We start from the raw sequence: 14266 nt of genomic DNA on the forward strand, positions 1-14266 counted from the left end.
CATTGGTCTACTAGATCGGAGCCAATTTGAAAGTTAAGCAACAACAGCAACGACAAATATTCCTGGAAATAAAAAAAATCACTAACTGAAATATACAAAAAGAAAATATTGGAAACAAAAAAAAAATACAATAATTGTGTTTGTTGCTGATGTTGCAGGTTTTTTTGCAGCTGCCTGTTGTGGCTGCAGTTGTTCTAATTCTTTATTGTATCAGATTCCAGCATCTAGCTCTCTATAAGCTGCATCTGACACAATTATGAAGTTTAGAACTACGATATATAAGAAATATAACACCATCTTCACCACCACCACCACCACCAACAACAACAACAACAACAACAACAGCAGCAGCAGCAGCACAACTAAATTTTTTTTCTATTGATTTAGTCTGGAGGAATGGGCTATACCTACAGTCTTCGCATGATCTCTGAGATCACAGAAACTACTACAGAAAGAATTGTTAGTACCCTAGATGAAATGCTTACTGGCATTTCACGTCTTTACATTCTGAGTTCAAATTTTGTTGAGTTCAACTTTTAATTTTATTCTTTTGAGGTCAATGAAATAAGTTCCAGTTGAACACTAGTGTCAAAATATTTTAAAATCTCCCCCCTCCCCGCACCAGATTTCAGGCCTTGTGCTCATAGTAAAAATAATAATAATTATCATTATTATTATTATTATTATTGAGTGAGCAAGTAGTGCATGCCATCAAAGTGACACTGAGGTAAAATATACAAAGTCCAGTATACCCATCATGACTACCCATCTGATAAGAGTACACCAGGTACATGCATCACAACCATATATGCGCAACATGGTGATCTCATATCAAGATAAATAGCGCATGACCTTACAGATGGGACCCCATTAGAATTTTCTTCAACTCAAATAGTCCATCCCACCCATAAGGTCCCTGAATAAGGGTTGTTTAAGGATGTTGAACAAAACACCCACGTTTCCAGAGGTGAACTATTCAGAGCCAAAAGAATCCCTCTCAACACATGGCTATGATGCTCCTCCACTACTTCTGCTCATGGTCAGAGATGCACATATCGTCAACCACCAAGGGACATGCTCAACTGGTTAAGGTCAAACAACTGACAAGCAAATCTGAGCAGAATATTTGTTGTAGCTCATCTTTTATGCCAAGACAAAACAATGTACATGATAACACTTACAATCAGTTAAGACCAGAAGCAATGAAATCCACTGCCTGGTACTGCATCAGGGCATTTATTATTATTGTGGCGAGCTGGCAGAACTGTTAGCATACCAGAAAAATGATTAGCAGTATTTCGCCTGTCACTATGTTCTGAGTTCAAATTCTGCTGAGATCTACTTTGCCTTTCATCCTTTCAAGGGTTGATTAAATAAGCACCAGTTACGCTCTGGGGTCAATGTAAGTGACTTAATCTCCTCCCCCAAGCTACTTTTGTGGCAAAAATTTGAAATCATCACCATCATTATTATTCTAATTATTATTATTATTATTATTATTATCATTATTATATGTCTGTCTTTACATTCTGAGTTCAAATGCCACCAATGCTGACTCTGCCTTTCAGCTTTTCAGGGTTGTTGCAATAAGTACCAGTTGGATATTGGGATCAATGTAATTGATTAGCCCCTCTCCTCAAATGTCAGGCCTTGTGCTTATAGTAGAAAAGATTATTATTATGGAGCATGATGATGATTATTATTATTATTATTATTATTATTATTATTATTTTATTATTATTATTATTATTATTATTATTATTATTATTATTATTATTATTATTAAGGTAGCTAGCTGGCAGAATTGTTTACTGGAATTTCTTCCAGCTTTTGAAGTCCTGAGTTCAAATTCCATTGAAGTTAACTTTGCTTTTCATCTTGTCAGGATTGATACCAGCTGGGTGTTAGGGTCAGTGGAACACTACTTTTTGCTCTTTTGAGATTGATAAAATGAAGTACCAGTTACTTACTTGGGTTACTATAATAAAATGTTCCAAGATTTGAGATTTCTGGTTTTGTGCCTACCTTAGAAACTGTTATCAGAAACTAGATTGAAGTATCTGCCCTTCCGTTTCTTGCTGCAGGGATACATTCTGCTAGTCAGAACCAGCTGACAGCATCATCAGAATAACCAGCTTTGTAGAGCAGAGTTTTTTCTTTTATTATATACCCAGGCCTATTCCCCAATTTATTAGGAGGGGGTAGCCACAAGACACACACCAGGCATTCCATTCATTTCCCAATTCAAAAAGGTGAGCCCCTTCTATGCTCAGGTCAAGGCACAGAATGCAACCCCCAATATCAGCAGCAGGGCCCAACAGCATATGCTGGTTTACCCCCACCACATCATGCTGGTTCCGTACCCCTTTGAGCAACATCAAATTCCCTCATCCATCTACAAACACTCTCCAAGCTTTTCTATCATCTATAAACTCTATTGCTTCTCTCACTCCAACACCTCCAACCACAAAAGCTTTCCTCACTCCATCAGCAAGCAGTGAACTTAGGAGATAAAAAGAAAACGCTAGAGGTATTTAGTCACAGTACTTTATATTCTGAATTCAGTTTCCAACTAAAGCTAAAATTGCTCATTCACGCTAAAATATGTACCAGTCATGTGGCTTGCTCCAAAGTTTGTAGCCTGAAGAAAGTGCAACAATACTAATAACAAATGTATTAAATGAACAAGGAAGCCTGCATATGATCGTTCTAAAAATATCAACCAAATTTCCCACAAAACATACCTTATTGTTTCAAAAGGAAAATGACATAATGGATAATGTAAACTGGACTATACAAAGCCTGGAACGCAAATAGGATGGTTTAAAAGGAATAACTTTGATCACAGCCACAAGAAACACAGCATATAGAAATGAAATATTTATCTAACAATAATGAAAGCATACAATGAAAATTATGATGCCTATATGCCTATGTGTGTAATATGTGTATGTATGTGTGAGGACGCATGCTTATGTATAAGTATATATATTCATGTGGAAGTATAAACAAATATTTTATATGGAAGTATATATTCACGTGAGTACATATTCATCTAAAGTTGAAAGCATGCTACTAGGTATACATATGTATGTAAACACGGCAAAACAAATTAAAAGGAAAGAAAATGAAAAAAAAAAGACAATGGAAAATCATATTCCAAATGTGAATAAAAGACATTATTCTATAAAACTATTCTTTGATATGCTTGCAAAGTATTATTAAGATTGGAAAATAACCAGTAGCCAAAAATACCAATGGAATTGCTTTTCACAAAGACATAGATATTTACTTTAAATCCTCTTGTTCATAGCTTCCATTATGGTCCAGGTAATTCTAGAGAATTTATGCAGTATGGAATTAACAATTACTAGTTCTGTTTACAAACAAACTTCCAACACAAACCCAGCACACACACACACAGAGGTACAGACAATACAGCCTCATTAGAGTCCTTTGACCTGCTAGAAATAATTGCAAAATTCCTTCAAATCACACACTTTAAGTCTTAGAAATGAAGGACATGCTGGCTAATACAGATTCCACTGTGCCAAGAAAAAAAGAAGGGGTGGTCATGGTCACACTATGATCATGCAAAACTATGATTTTGAAAATAGTTCTATCTGATCAGAGCTGACCAAAGACTAAATGACAATGACAGCAACAACAACAAGAACTTCAACCCTCAGTGTATCTGGGACTACATTAACCAATGTGTCTTTGCTTTTCCTAAGACTATAGGATTTGAAATAAGGATAATTTGGCCGCTATTTCTAGCTGGTCACATGACTATTTAAGGACAAACAAAAGGGAAGGACATATTAATAAATGTAGTCATTGATACATTGTACTGGAATACCCTACCCACACCTAACTAAATGATCAGGGCTAGAACTAGAATGTCTTTGCTCCTTTGAACCTAGATCTGCTTCATTAGGCTAACCTAGGGTTAAATAAGCACAACATCTACATATTGGAGTACAGAATTCAAGCCTCTTCTCCTTATCTCCTCAAAGACATACATCATCTCGAAAGAGTTCAGAAGCTGGCTACCCACATGGTTCTTGGTCTCAAGCATTTGTCTTATGAAGAAAGGCTGAAGACGCTCGACCTTTATTCTCTAGAAAAATGATGATGCCGTGGTGATCTCATTCTCGCTCACAACATCATAAGCAGAAAGTGTAACCTCTCGAAAGAGCTGTTCTTCGCTCCTGCTCCAGAGCGTCAGCTGCGGAGTCACTCCGAAAAGCTCTATCTGCAACGATTTCATCTCAATCGAAGGAGAGGGGCTTTCCCCGTCCGGGTTGCGGATCCATGGAATAAGCTGCTGGACGAGATAGTGAAGATGCCGACAACCGCTCGGTTCAAAGTCTCTCTTGACCAGAAATGGCCTGAACTCTTTGCATAAACACCCTCCCTGTACATAACTCCATGTCCCCCTACATGGCCTTGCTTTTTGCTTTTTGAACCAAAAAATTAACTTAACTTAAATTAAATTAAATAGAATAAATACACAGTGACAGCTGTTGTTGTTTAACCTCAGGTTAACCATGATCAAAAGTATTCTAGCGATGACCATTCTGTCATTTTATTTTTCCAATGTGTCCTTCCTTTTCTAAAATGATATAAAAGTTATTTGATTGCTCTTTCTAGCAGTTTAAGTAAATATGTAGACTTCCTCATTGGCTCATACAAAAATTATTATCATAGATTAAAACCTTATGGTTACAAGCTGGCACAATCATTAGCTTGTCAGACAAAATGTTTCACAGCGTTTCTTTTGACCCTTTCCATAATGAGTTCAAATTCCACCAGGGTCAACTTCACCTTTCATCCTTTTTAGAGATGAATAAAATAAGTACCAGTTAAGCACTGGGGTCAATGTAATCAATGTACCTCCTTCTCTAAAATTGCTAGCCTTGTTCCATAATTTGAAACAAATATTATAGATTAACGTGTAGATTAATATTACAGATTAACATACAGATTAAGGTGGCAAGCTGGCAGAATAGTTGGCACCCCAAACAAAATACTTAGCAGCATTTCGTCTGCTGCTATGTTCTGAGTTCAAATTCTTCCATGGTCAACTTTGCCTTTCATCTGCTTAAGGTCAACAAAGTACTAGTTGCAAACTGGGGTTGATGTAATCAATGAGCCCCCACCTCTTAAGTTTCAGGCCTTGTATCTATAGTAGAAAAGCTTCTTATAGATTAACATCTTAAGGTAGAAGGCTGGCAGAGTCATTAGTGTGTCAGACAAAATGCTTCACAGTATTTCTTCCAACATTTTATGTTCTGAGTTCAAATTCTACCAAGGATGATCTTTGTCTTTCACACTTTTTTTTGTTTTAGATATGCTCATTTTCTCACCTACCACTGTCCAATATGGAACATTTATGTATTGATTCTCTATTCAATGCCTCAGTATGTACAGTAATGCCTCACTGAGAAGTTCTAAGACAGAATATGCTCAGAGTTTTCTCCCATACTTGCCAAAATTACTAAATTTATATTAGTCATGGAGCTAGTGTTGTCATTTTATTACCATTTAATTATTCTTGATTAACATTTTGCAGTTCATTGCATTAAACATGTTAATATTAACTTAACTGTTATTTTTTATGCAAAGAATGCCTCAAAGTAATTTATATTCTAACATATACTAATTTTCAATTCCAACTACTCTTTTGCCCTTTTTTTTATTGTTTCAGTCATTTGACTGTGGCCACGCTGGAGCACCGCATTTAGTCGAGCAAATCGAACCCAGGACTTATTCTTTGTAAGCCTAGTACTTATTCTATCGGTCTCTTTTGCTGAACGCTAAGTTACAGAGATGTAAACGCACCAGCATCGGTTGTCAAGCGATATTGGGGGGGGGGACAAACACAGACACACAAACATATACACACACATGCATATATATATACGATGGGCTTCTTTCAGTTTCTGTCTACCAAATCCACTCACAAGGCTTTGGTTGGCCCAAGGCTATAGTAGAAGACACTTGCCCAAGGTGCCACGCAGTGGGACTGAACCCAGAACCATGTGGTTCATAAGCAAGCTACTTACCACACAGCCACTCCTGTGTCTGTACAAGTTTGTAAATTTACTCTGATTCTCTCATCAATACCTCAGTAAGATGAAGTCAACATGCATTGCTGAGTCTCCAACCCTTACCAATAAACATAAAATAATGATGATGATGACGACGACAATGATGATTTAATGCTGTCTTTTCCTCACCACGTAATCATTTCCAATTAGATTTTCGATGCTCATTACATTAAGTATGTTATAACACTAACTTAACTGTTGCTGCTGATATTGATCAGTGACTGATATAAGAAGAGTCAATTATACATGGTTGGTGTAGTATATATTGCTAAGTTAGTTTGACTTAGTAGAATATACTGTCTAGCCTAAAAAAACAAAGAACAACACTGAGTTGTAGTTAGCTGAAGGACATCTATGTATTTCATGTTATGTATATATATGATAAAATCATCCTTCACAATTTTCATGGAAGAAAAGATAAAAAAAAGTAACAGAGAACATATAAGAGAGTAAAATGTGAGAGAAGAGTTAAGATTACTAGATTAAGTAGGAAAGTGAAAGTGGTGAAGAGTAAAAGTGATAGAATAAAATAGAAGAAAAGAGACAGTAAATGCGAAAGAGCTAAAACTGATAGAGTAAGAAGAATAGAATAGGAGGTGATAGAACTAAGGAGACAGAATCAAAAGAGAGAATAGAACAGATAGATAAAAGAGATAAGGTAAATTAGAAAAAGTAGAAAGAGTAAGGAAAAAGAGTTAAAGTTGGTAGCATAAAAGTGATGGGGTAGAAAAGATAGGAAAAACAAAATGAGAATAAATCAGATGGAGAGAAGAAAAAGAAGGCTATGAAGAATTGGTAGAGTAAAAGAGATAGAACAGATGGTATAGAATAAAAGTGAATAAAGTGAAAAACAATTTAAGTAAAAAAGAAAGTGCAAAGAAAATGGAGTAAAAAAAGTTAAAAGAGAAACAGAAAAAGAATAAAAGAAGTGGGAAAAGTGAAAGGGTAGAAGAGAAAAGTAAAACTGATAGAGTAAGAGAGAGGTGATAAAAGAGAAAGGGTATAAAGTGAAGGGGTAAAAAGCATTGGGTAAAAGTGACAGAGTAAAAGAGAAGGGGAAAATAAAGAGGGTGAAAGTAAGAGGGTAAAAAGTAGCAAGGTAAATTTAAGAGACATTGGGTAAGAGATGAGGTAAGAGTGACAGAGTAAAGAAAAAAAAATGAAAGGGTAATAAAAAAAAGTTAAAATGAAATGTAAAGAGTGAAAGAAGAAAGAGATACAAAGATAAAAGAAGTAATTTACTTACTTAGCAGACTAATGTTACACATCAGCAACCTCATCTCGAGTTTCTGCCTCAATGCCAATACAGCCAGAAACACGGGTGGGATTATCATGACAACATTACTAATGGTATTCCCTGGAAGACAGAAAACACAAGCAGAAATTAATGGATGATAAATAATGCATAATAACACATTACTGACTAATGAAGATGCTTCAAACTATGGTTCATTTATAATGTGTGTGTATATGGCAACAGAATGGAAGACATGGTAAATATGTGACACAGAGGGTGATAGACATACAGACAGACAGAGAAAGGGAGTAACATAACTGTGAACGAACGAGGAACAAGTCAGTGTAACCTAAAGTATTTCCTGGGTAACTCATTAGCAGGTAAACACATGTGTTTGTGTATATGTGGGGGTATGAGAGAGAGAGAGAGAGAGAAAGTGACAAAGACAAAGAGTACAATGTAAATTTATAGTAAATATGCAGCAAAAAACAAAACAAAACAAAAACAAATTCCTTCAGGAGCAGATGGAACTAAACATACTCTAAGGTGTTTTTTTGGGTAACACTTTAATAGGTGATAAACCCTTTGATATTTGAACAGGCCACATCTGGCCCAAATATTCTACTTGATTTATGTTTAAACTGGCCAGATCTGATATCTTACACCTACCCAACAATGTCATTCTGAAGAAGAAACAATCACATCATTGAAACCTCAAAGCTACAAGATAATGCATAGGCGCAGGAGTGGCTGTGTGGTAAGTAGCTTGCTTACCAACCACATGGTTCCAGGTTCAGACCCACTATGTCTTCTACTATAGCCTTGGGCCGACCAAAGCCTTGTGAGTGGATTTGGTAGATGGAAACTGAAAGAAACCCATCGTATATATATATATAATATGTGTGTGTGTGTATATGTTTGTGTGTCTGTGTTTGCCCCCCCAACATTGCTTGACAACTGATGCTGGTGGTGTTTACGTCCCTGTAACTTAGTGGTTTGACAAAAGAGACCAAATGAAATAAGTACTAGGCTTACAAAGAGTAAGTCCTTGGGTTGATTTGCTCGACTAAAGGCAGTGCCCCAGCATGGCCACAGTCAAATGACTGATACAAGTAAAGGAAAAAAGAGTAAATTAATTTTTTAAAATGTGAATAAAAAAGCCTTACACTTGACAGAATAATCTTAATATTAAAGGGTTGAAGAATGCATATAGCTCTCTCTCTCTCTCTCCCCTCTCTCTCTGACAAACAGACAGACCATCTTACAAACAATATAATTAGAACCAATCATCCATAAAATCATATCCAATCATGGAGAAATATTATGTTGCTTGGGAACAACTGAAGGATGGTAGCAGGAAGGTTGTTTTGCCCTCAGAAAAAAATCTCCATCAACAAATTCTACCTGATCCATGTAAGCATAAGAAAAGTGTACATTAGAATGATAGTAGTGCTGCTGCTGCTGATGATGATGATGATGATGACGATGAGGAGGAGGATATACTTGAAGAAGATGATTGAATGTTTGATTGACATCCAGAATTTATTGCAAAGTTATGAGACCTGTCACATTTGAAGACCTTCAAGATTTAACAGAATCACAAATGATTAATTCAGACAATGAAGAAGAGACATTTCTAGAACAGCTATAAATAACAAAGATCTTATCTAACAAAAAAAAAAACGGGCATTTGCATATATATAACTCTTTATATCTTGTTTCAACTTTAAAGCTGTGGTCATGCTGGGGCACAACCATTCTCTCTCTCTCTCTCTCTGTATATATATATATATATATATATATATATTATATAGAGGGCACTATTACACATAGATGTCACACGCTAAGTATAAGAGTGCCCTCTATATAATATAAATAAATAAATTTAAAGGGAAAAAAATTGAGGGCTTTTTTCTCTTATGAGGTTTTTCACGCTAACTACTTGATAAATTCTTATGAAGATTTTATCCTATTTTTAAATTATATATATACATATATAATTAATCAATATAGGGTGGCAAAAAATTTCGTAGAATTTATTTGCCACCAGCGGCCTAGTGGGAAAAAATTAAATAGTCATAGACCATTTATAAGTTCAACATCACAATCAAGGAATGGCCATAATAGGCCATTCACCCACTAGAAATAACAGCCAAAGCTTCAACCGCAAAATAACATTAATTCCGCAAACCAGGAGAAAATTAAAAAAACATTTACCCTGTAATTTCTTATACGATGCACCGTTTCATCTATTGTTTAATGGTAAACTAACCTGATTAAATTAAATCAAGCCAATCTTCCATAGGCCGATAGATTCGTCAGTAAGAACAGCCAGATCCGAGCAGATATTATCACGAGGCACCTCTATCCCTGCCTCGGCAATATCTAACCTAAAATTTTCAAATCATCGCACTCGCGCCAAATTTGGTGCGAGTGCGATGATTTGAAAATTTTAGGTTAGATATTGCCGAGGCAGGGATAGAGGTGCCTCGTGATAATATCTGCTCGGATCTGGCTGTTCTTACTGACGAATCTATCGGCCTATGGAAGATTGGCTTGATTTAATTTATCAGGTTAGTTTACCATTAAACATAGATGAAACGGTGCATCGTATAAGAAATTACAGGGTAAATGTTTTTTTAATTTTCTCCTGGTTTGCGGAATTAATGTTATTTTGCGGTTGAAGCTTTGGCTGTTATTTCTAGTGGGTGAATGGCCTATTATGGCCATTCCTTGATTGTGATGTTGATATATACATATATATATATATTTATGCGTGTTTGTGTGTGTGTGTGTGTGTATGTGTGTGTGTGTGTGGAAAAAAAAGTCAAGGTAGAAAATGCTAAAATAATTTTATAAAAAACATTTCAGTATCGGTTTCAGTCATTAAGACTTTTCCAACTGTCAGTATGGAAAACAATTCAATTTGGGGAAAATTTAAAGAAAAGTTATTTGCATAACATTCAAATACAAGGGGCATTTTCTTTGTTTCTGCCTGTCTCTGTCTCTCTTGTTTACTCTTGTGAGTTTGAGGTTATTGTAAATTCTTGGCAGGGACAAGGAGGAAGAAGAGGAGGAGGAGAATGCGGGAGTGCCATTATAGTAGTAGAATGTTAAATGGTCAAGTGACCTAAAAGTGACTGGTTATGGATTATAGCAGTGATTGGGACTGGTTTTTAATATATTCTTGGGAATCTCTTGAGTGTATCATTTTAAATATTTGCATGTGTGTTTGTGTTATTCTAAGGCTGAGTTGGAAATGTCGTTTGTTGTAGATGCATTCAAAATTAGGATATATATCTATATATATCTATATATATATATATAAATAAATGTGCCCTTATAAAGCCTAGCCAGATTCAAGGGCCCGGTTTCTCAGTTTCAATGGCATATGTGTTCCCCAGCTGGACAGGATGCCAGTCCATTGCAGCGTTACTCATTTTTGCCAGCTGAGTGGACTGGATCAACATGAAATGAAGTGTTTTGCTCAAGAACACAATGCTTCGCCCAGTCCAGGAATCAAAATCACAATCTTACGATCATGATGCTGACACCCTAACCACTAAGCCACGCACCTCCACTATATGTATATATATATATATATATATATAAAGGCGGCGAGCTGGCAGAAACGTTAGCATGCCGGGCAAAATGCGTTGCTGTATTTCGTCTGCCGTTACGTTCCAAGTTCAAATTCCGCCGAGGTCGACTTTGCCTTTCATCCTTCCGGGGTCGATAAATTAAGTACCAGTTACGCACTGGGGTCGATGTAATCGACTTAATCCGTTTGTCTGTCCTTGTTTGTCTCCTCTGTGTTTAGCCCCTTGTGGGTAGTAAAGAAATATATATGTATATATATATATATTATATATATATATATATATATTTATATATATATAGCTTCCGCTACCTAGGTGACCAAGTCTGTAGTGGGAGTGGATGCTCAGAGAGCATTGCCACTAGAATAAGAATAGCCTGGGCAAAGTTCAGATAGCTCCTACCTCTACTGGTGACAAAGGGCCTCTCGCTCAGAGTGAAAAGTAGAATTGGTTCACATGTTCAGCATATAACACACACACATACACACGCATATATAAAACACATATACATTTATACAACATATACAAGATATATAAGATGCAGTTATAAGAGATGAAATTCCTCAAAGAGAATCATATGAGATAATCTGTAGCCAAAAACAATTACTTCCTAATAGTTATTTGTATTACATACATGTGTATGAGTGCATGTATATCTGTGTATGCAAATAATATATAATATAACATGTTATGTATTTGTAGGTTACATATAATATATATCATATTTATTATATATTATATCATATTATGTCACTGAGACATAAGTTTGTCCTGAATTAAGGCTGTTTGTACATATGTTTGTATGATGTATTCATTCTTTCATAAAAAACTTTTTCACCCATCACTGATTCTGAAATCAATATAATTCTACAAGTCAAGGCAAGCATTATTCTTTGACAATTGTATATGAAAGCAGAAACATTCAAACATTCCATTTGCTACAGGCATCGGAGCAACATTGAGAAACAAAATAACCTTACTTGCTTACATGCCAAGTTCTCACATGTTCTCGGACATTTATACAGTGCAAACAGTTTTGTTATATGTAGAAAGATACATAAACACAATATTAAGGGATTCAGAAAGGACCTTCATATGTTTTTTTGGTTAGCTCAACTGAATAACAACTGAATCTAACATTATGATATTGAAATATTTTGATATGTTCAACTTGCAAAATTCAGAATTCTCTAACATGCAGAAAATCAGATATGTTATGCACAACATACATCGACTCTCCAATAATGTTTTGTGTAAAAAAAAAATAAATGCACCTTTTTAAAGCCTAACCAGGTTCAGAGCCCGGTTTCCCGGTTTCTATGGCGTATGTGTTCCCGAGCTGGACGGGACGCTAGTCCATTGCAGCGTTACTAATTTTTGCCAGCTGAGTGGACTGGAGCAACGTGAAATGAAGTGTTTTGCTCAAGAACACATGTCGCCCGGTCCAGGAATTGAAACCACAATCTTACGATCATGGTGCTGACACCCTAACCGGTTTCCCGGTTTCTATGGCATATGTGTTCCCCAGCTGGATGGACTATACCACACCATGCTCAGATGTCTGGTATTTACTCTTTTATTTGTTTAAGTCATGTGACTGTGGCCATGCTGGAGCACCATCTTTAGTCAAGCAAATCAACCCCAGGATTTATTCTTTGTAAGCCTAGTACTTATTCTATCGGTCTCTTTCGCCAAACCACTAAGTTACAGGGATGTAAACACACCAGCATCGGTTGTGAAGCGATGTTGGGGGGACAAACACAGACACACAAACATACACACACACACATATATATATATATATACATATATACAACGGGCTTCTTTCAGTTTCTGTCTACCAAATCCACTCACAAGGCTTTGGTCAGCATGAGGCTATAGTAGAAGACGCTTGCCCATGGTGCCACACAGTGGGACTGAACCTGGAACCATGTGGTTTGTAAGCAAGCTATTTACCACAGAGCCACACCTACATCTACAATATCATAAAATTTTTAATAAATAAGAACATTATAAAAGTTTCTTTTTTGACCATACCAAATTTTTCACAATTCTTATGAATTATGAGCTAAACAAAACTCTATAATTCATCCAATATGTATGTACATCTTTGAAACTGCATGCGTCTGACTCAATAGTCACTTGATTATAGTTGAATTTTCAAAGGTACTGTTTGGAGCACAATAGTTAATACAAGACTACATCAAGATTTTCTATAGGATTAACCAATACATAGAACATTCTGGTACCTGCTCATAAGTAAAGACATTAACTTGTCTGAATTATATATGATCCCTTAAACAGATTAAAAAGAAGCAAGCCATAACATTGAATGGAAATTGATTTGTTACCTCAAACCACACAAACATTTAAACAAATGCTGTTCACCCTGTTTTTCTGTGGTATATAAGATCTAGCTTTCCTCAAAAGAACCAATCTCTAGCTGCACACATAAGGGGTTGTCTTCACTGAAAACCATTTGTAAGATAGCAAAAAACATAAACTTCCTAAGAGAGTATTTTTACTCATGGTATCCTCACCTCCCCACAAAAGTAGATTTGGATCATTATATGTGAAGTCAATGATTTAATATATGAACTGTTGCAGTTGTGAAGAATATTTGACATATGCTATCTGTCTTATCTAAATTGAAATATATAGAACTTTCATAATGAATTAGATACCCTTTTTGATATAATATACAGATCTTTGGTATTTTCAATTTCTGTTTCTTACCTAATTTTTAACATCAGTTCATCTTCTCATTACTTAATGCAATATATCATTTTCTTATCTTAAAAACACACCTTTACAAGCATACAATTAATTCTTTTATATTGCAAGCCAAAACTTTGAACACTTGAAGTCTGTATAATAAATTTAATTATTGACACCCTTGTTTCAGATGGATTTTCTTTTCTTTAAAATAATAAATAGTTCTTGACTTCAAATTTTAAAGTAAAGCAGATTTGCATTAATTTAATATGATGCTTTTGAACTTACATCATAAGTTCGAGTTAAACTCATTAAATATACTTTCAGACCTAACTTTCCTTGTGTCACAATGCTTGATATACTAAATGTAATAAGTAACAATGCAATAGAAGGTCAAATATATATACAATATACCTGTTTCATAACATTATGTTCAACATTCAATTTCATTTCATAATATTATATATCTTCTTGAAAATATAAATACACTGAGGTGTAATTCATTTGACTGAAATACTTGTTAGGATTTGGACATATTATTCAATCGTAAGCTTTGAATATAAACCTTAAATTTAACTGCCCATGATCTACACCTAGTCATT

The 14266-nt window shown here is 35.4% G+C and overlaps 1 protein-coding gene across 2 annotated transcripts in view; it reads right to left on the minus strand.

Moving 5' to 3' along the window:
- LOC115216707 (alkaline ceramidase 3) overlaps nucleotides 1-14266 on the minus strand; it is a 343156-nt gene that overhangs the window by 140591 nt on the left and 188299 nt on the right. For both annotated transcript variants that reach the window (XM_036506853.1, XM_029786241.2), the window contains one exon: nucleotides 7360-7470. In XM_036506853.1, coding sequence (XP_036362746.1) covers nucleotides 7360-7447 — 88 coding nt within the window. In that variant the 5' untranslated portion in view covers nucleotides 7448-7470. The remainder of the gene's footprint in view (nucleotides 1-7359; nucleotides 7471-14266) is intronic.

Source organism: Octopus sinensis, linkage group LG10 (assembly GCF_006345805.1).
Source record: "Octopus sinensis linkage group LG10, ASM634580v1, whole genome shotgun sequence".
Taxonomy (NCBI): domain Eukaryota; kingdom Metazoa; phylum Mollusca; class Cephalopoda; order Octopoda; family Octopodidae; genus Octopus; species Octopus sinensis.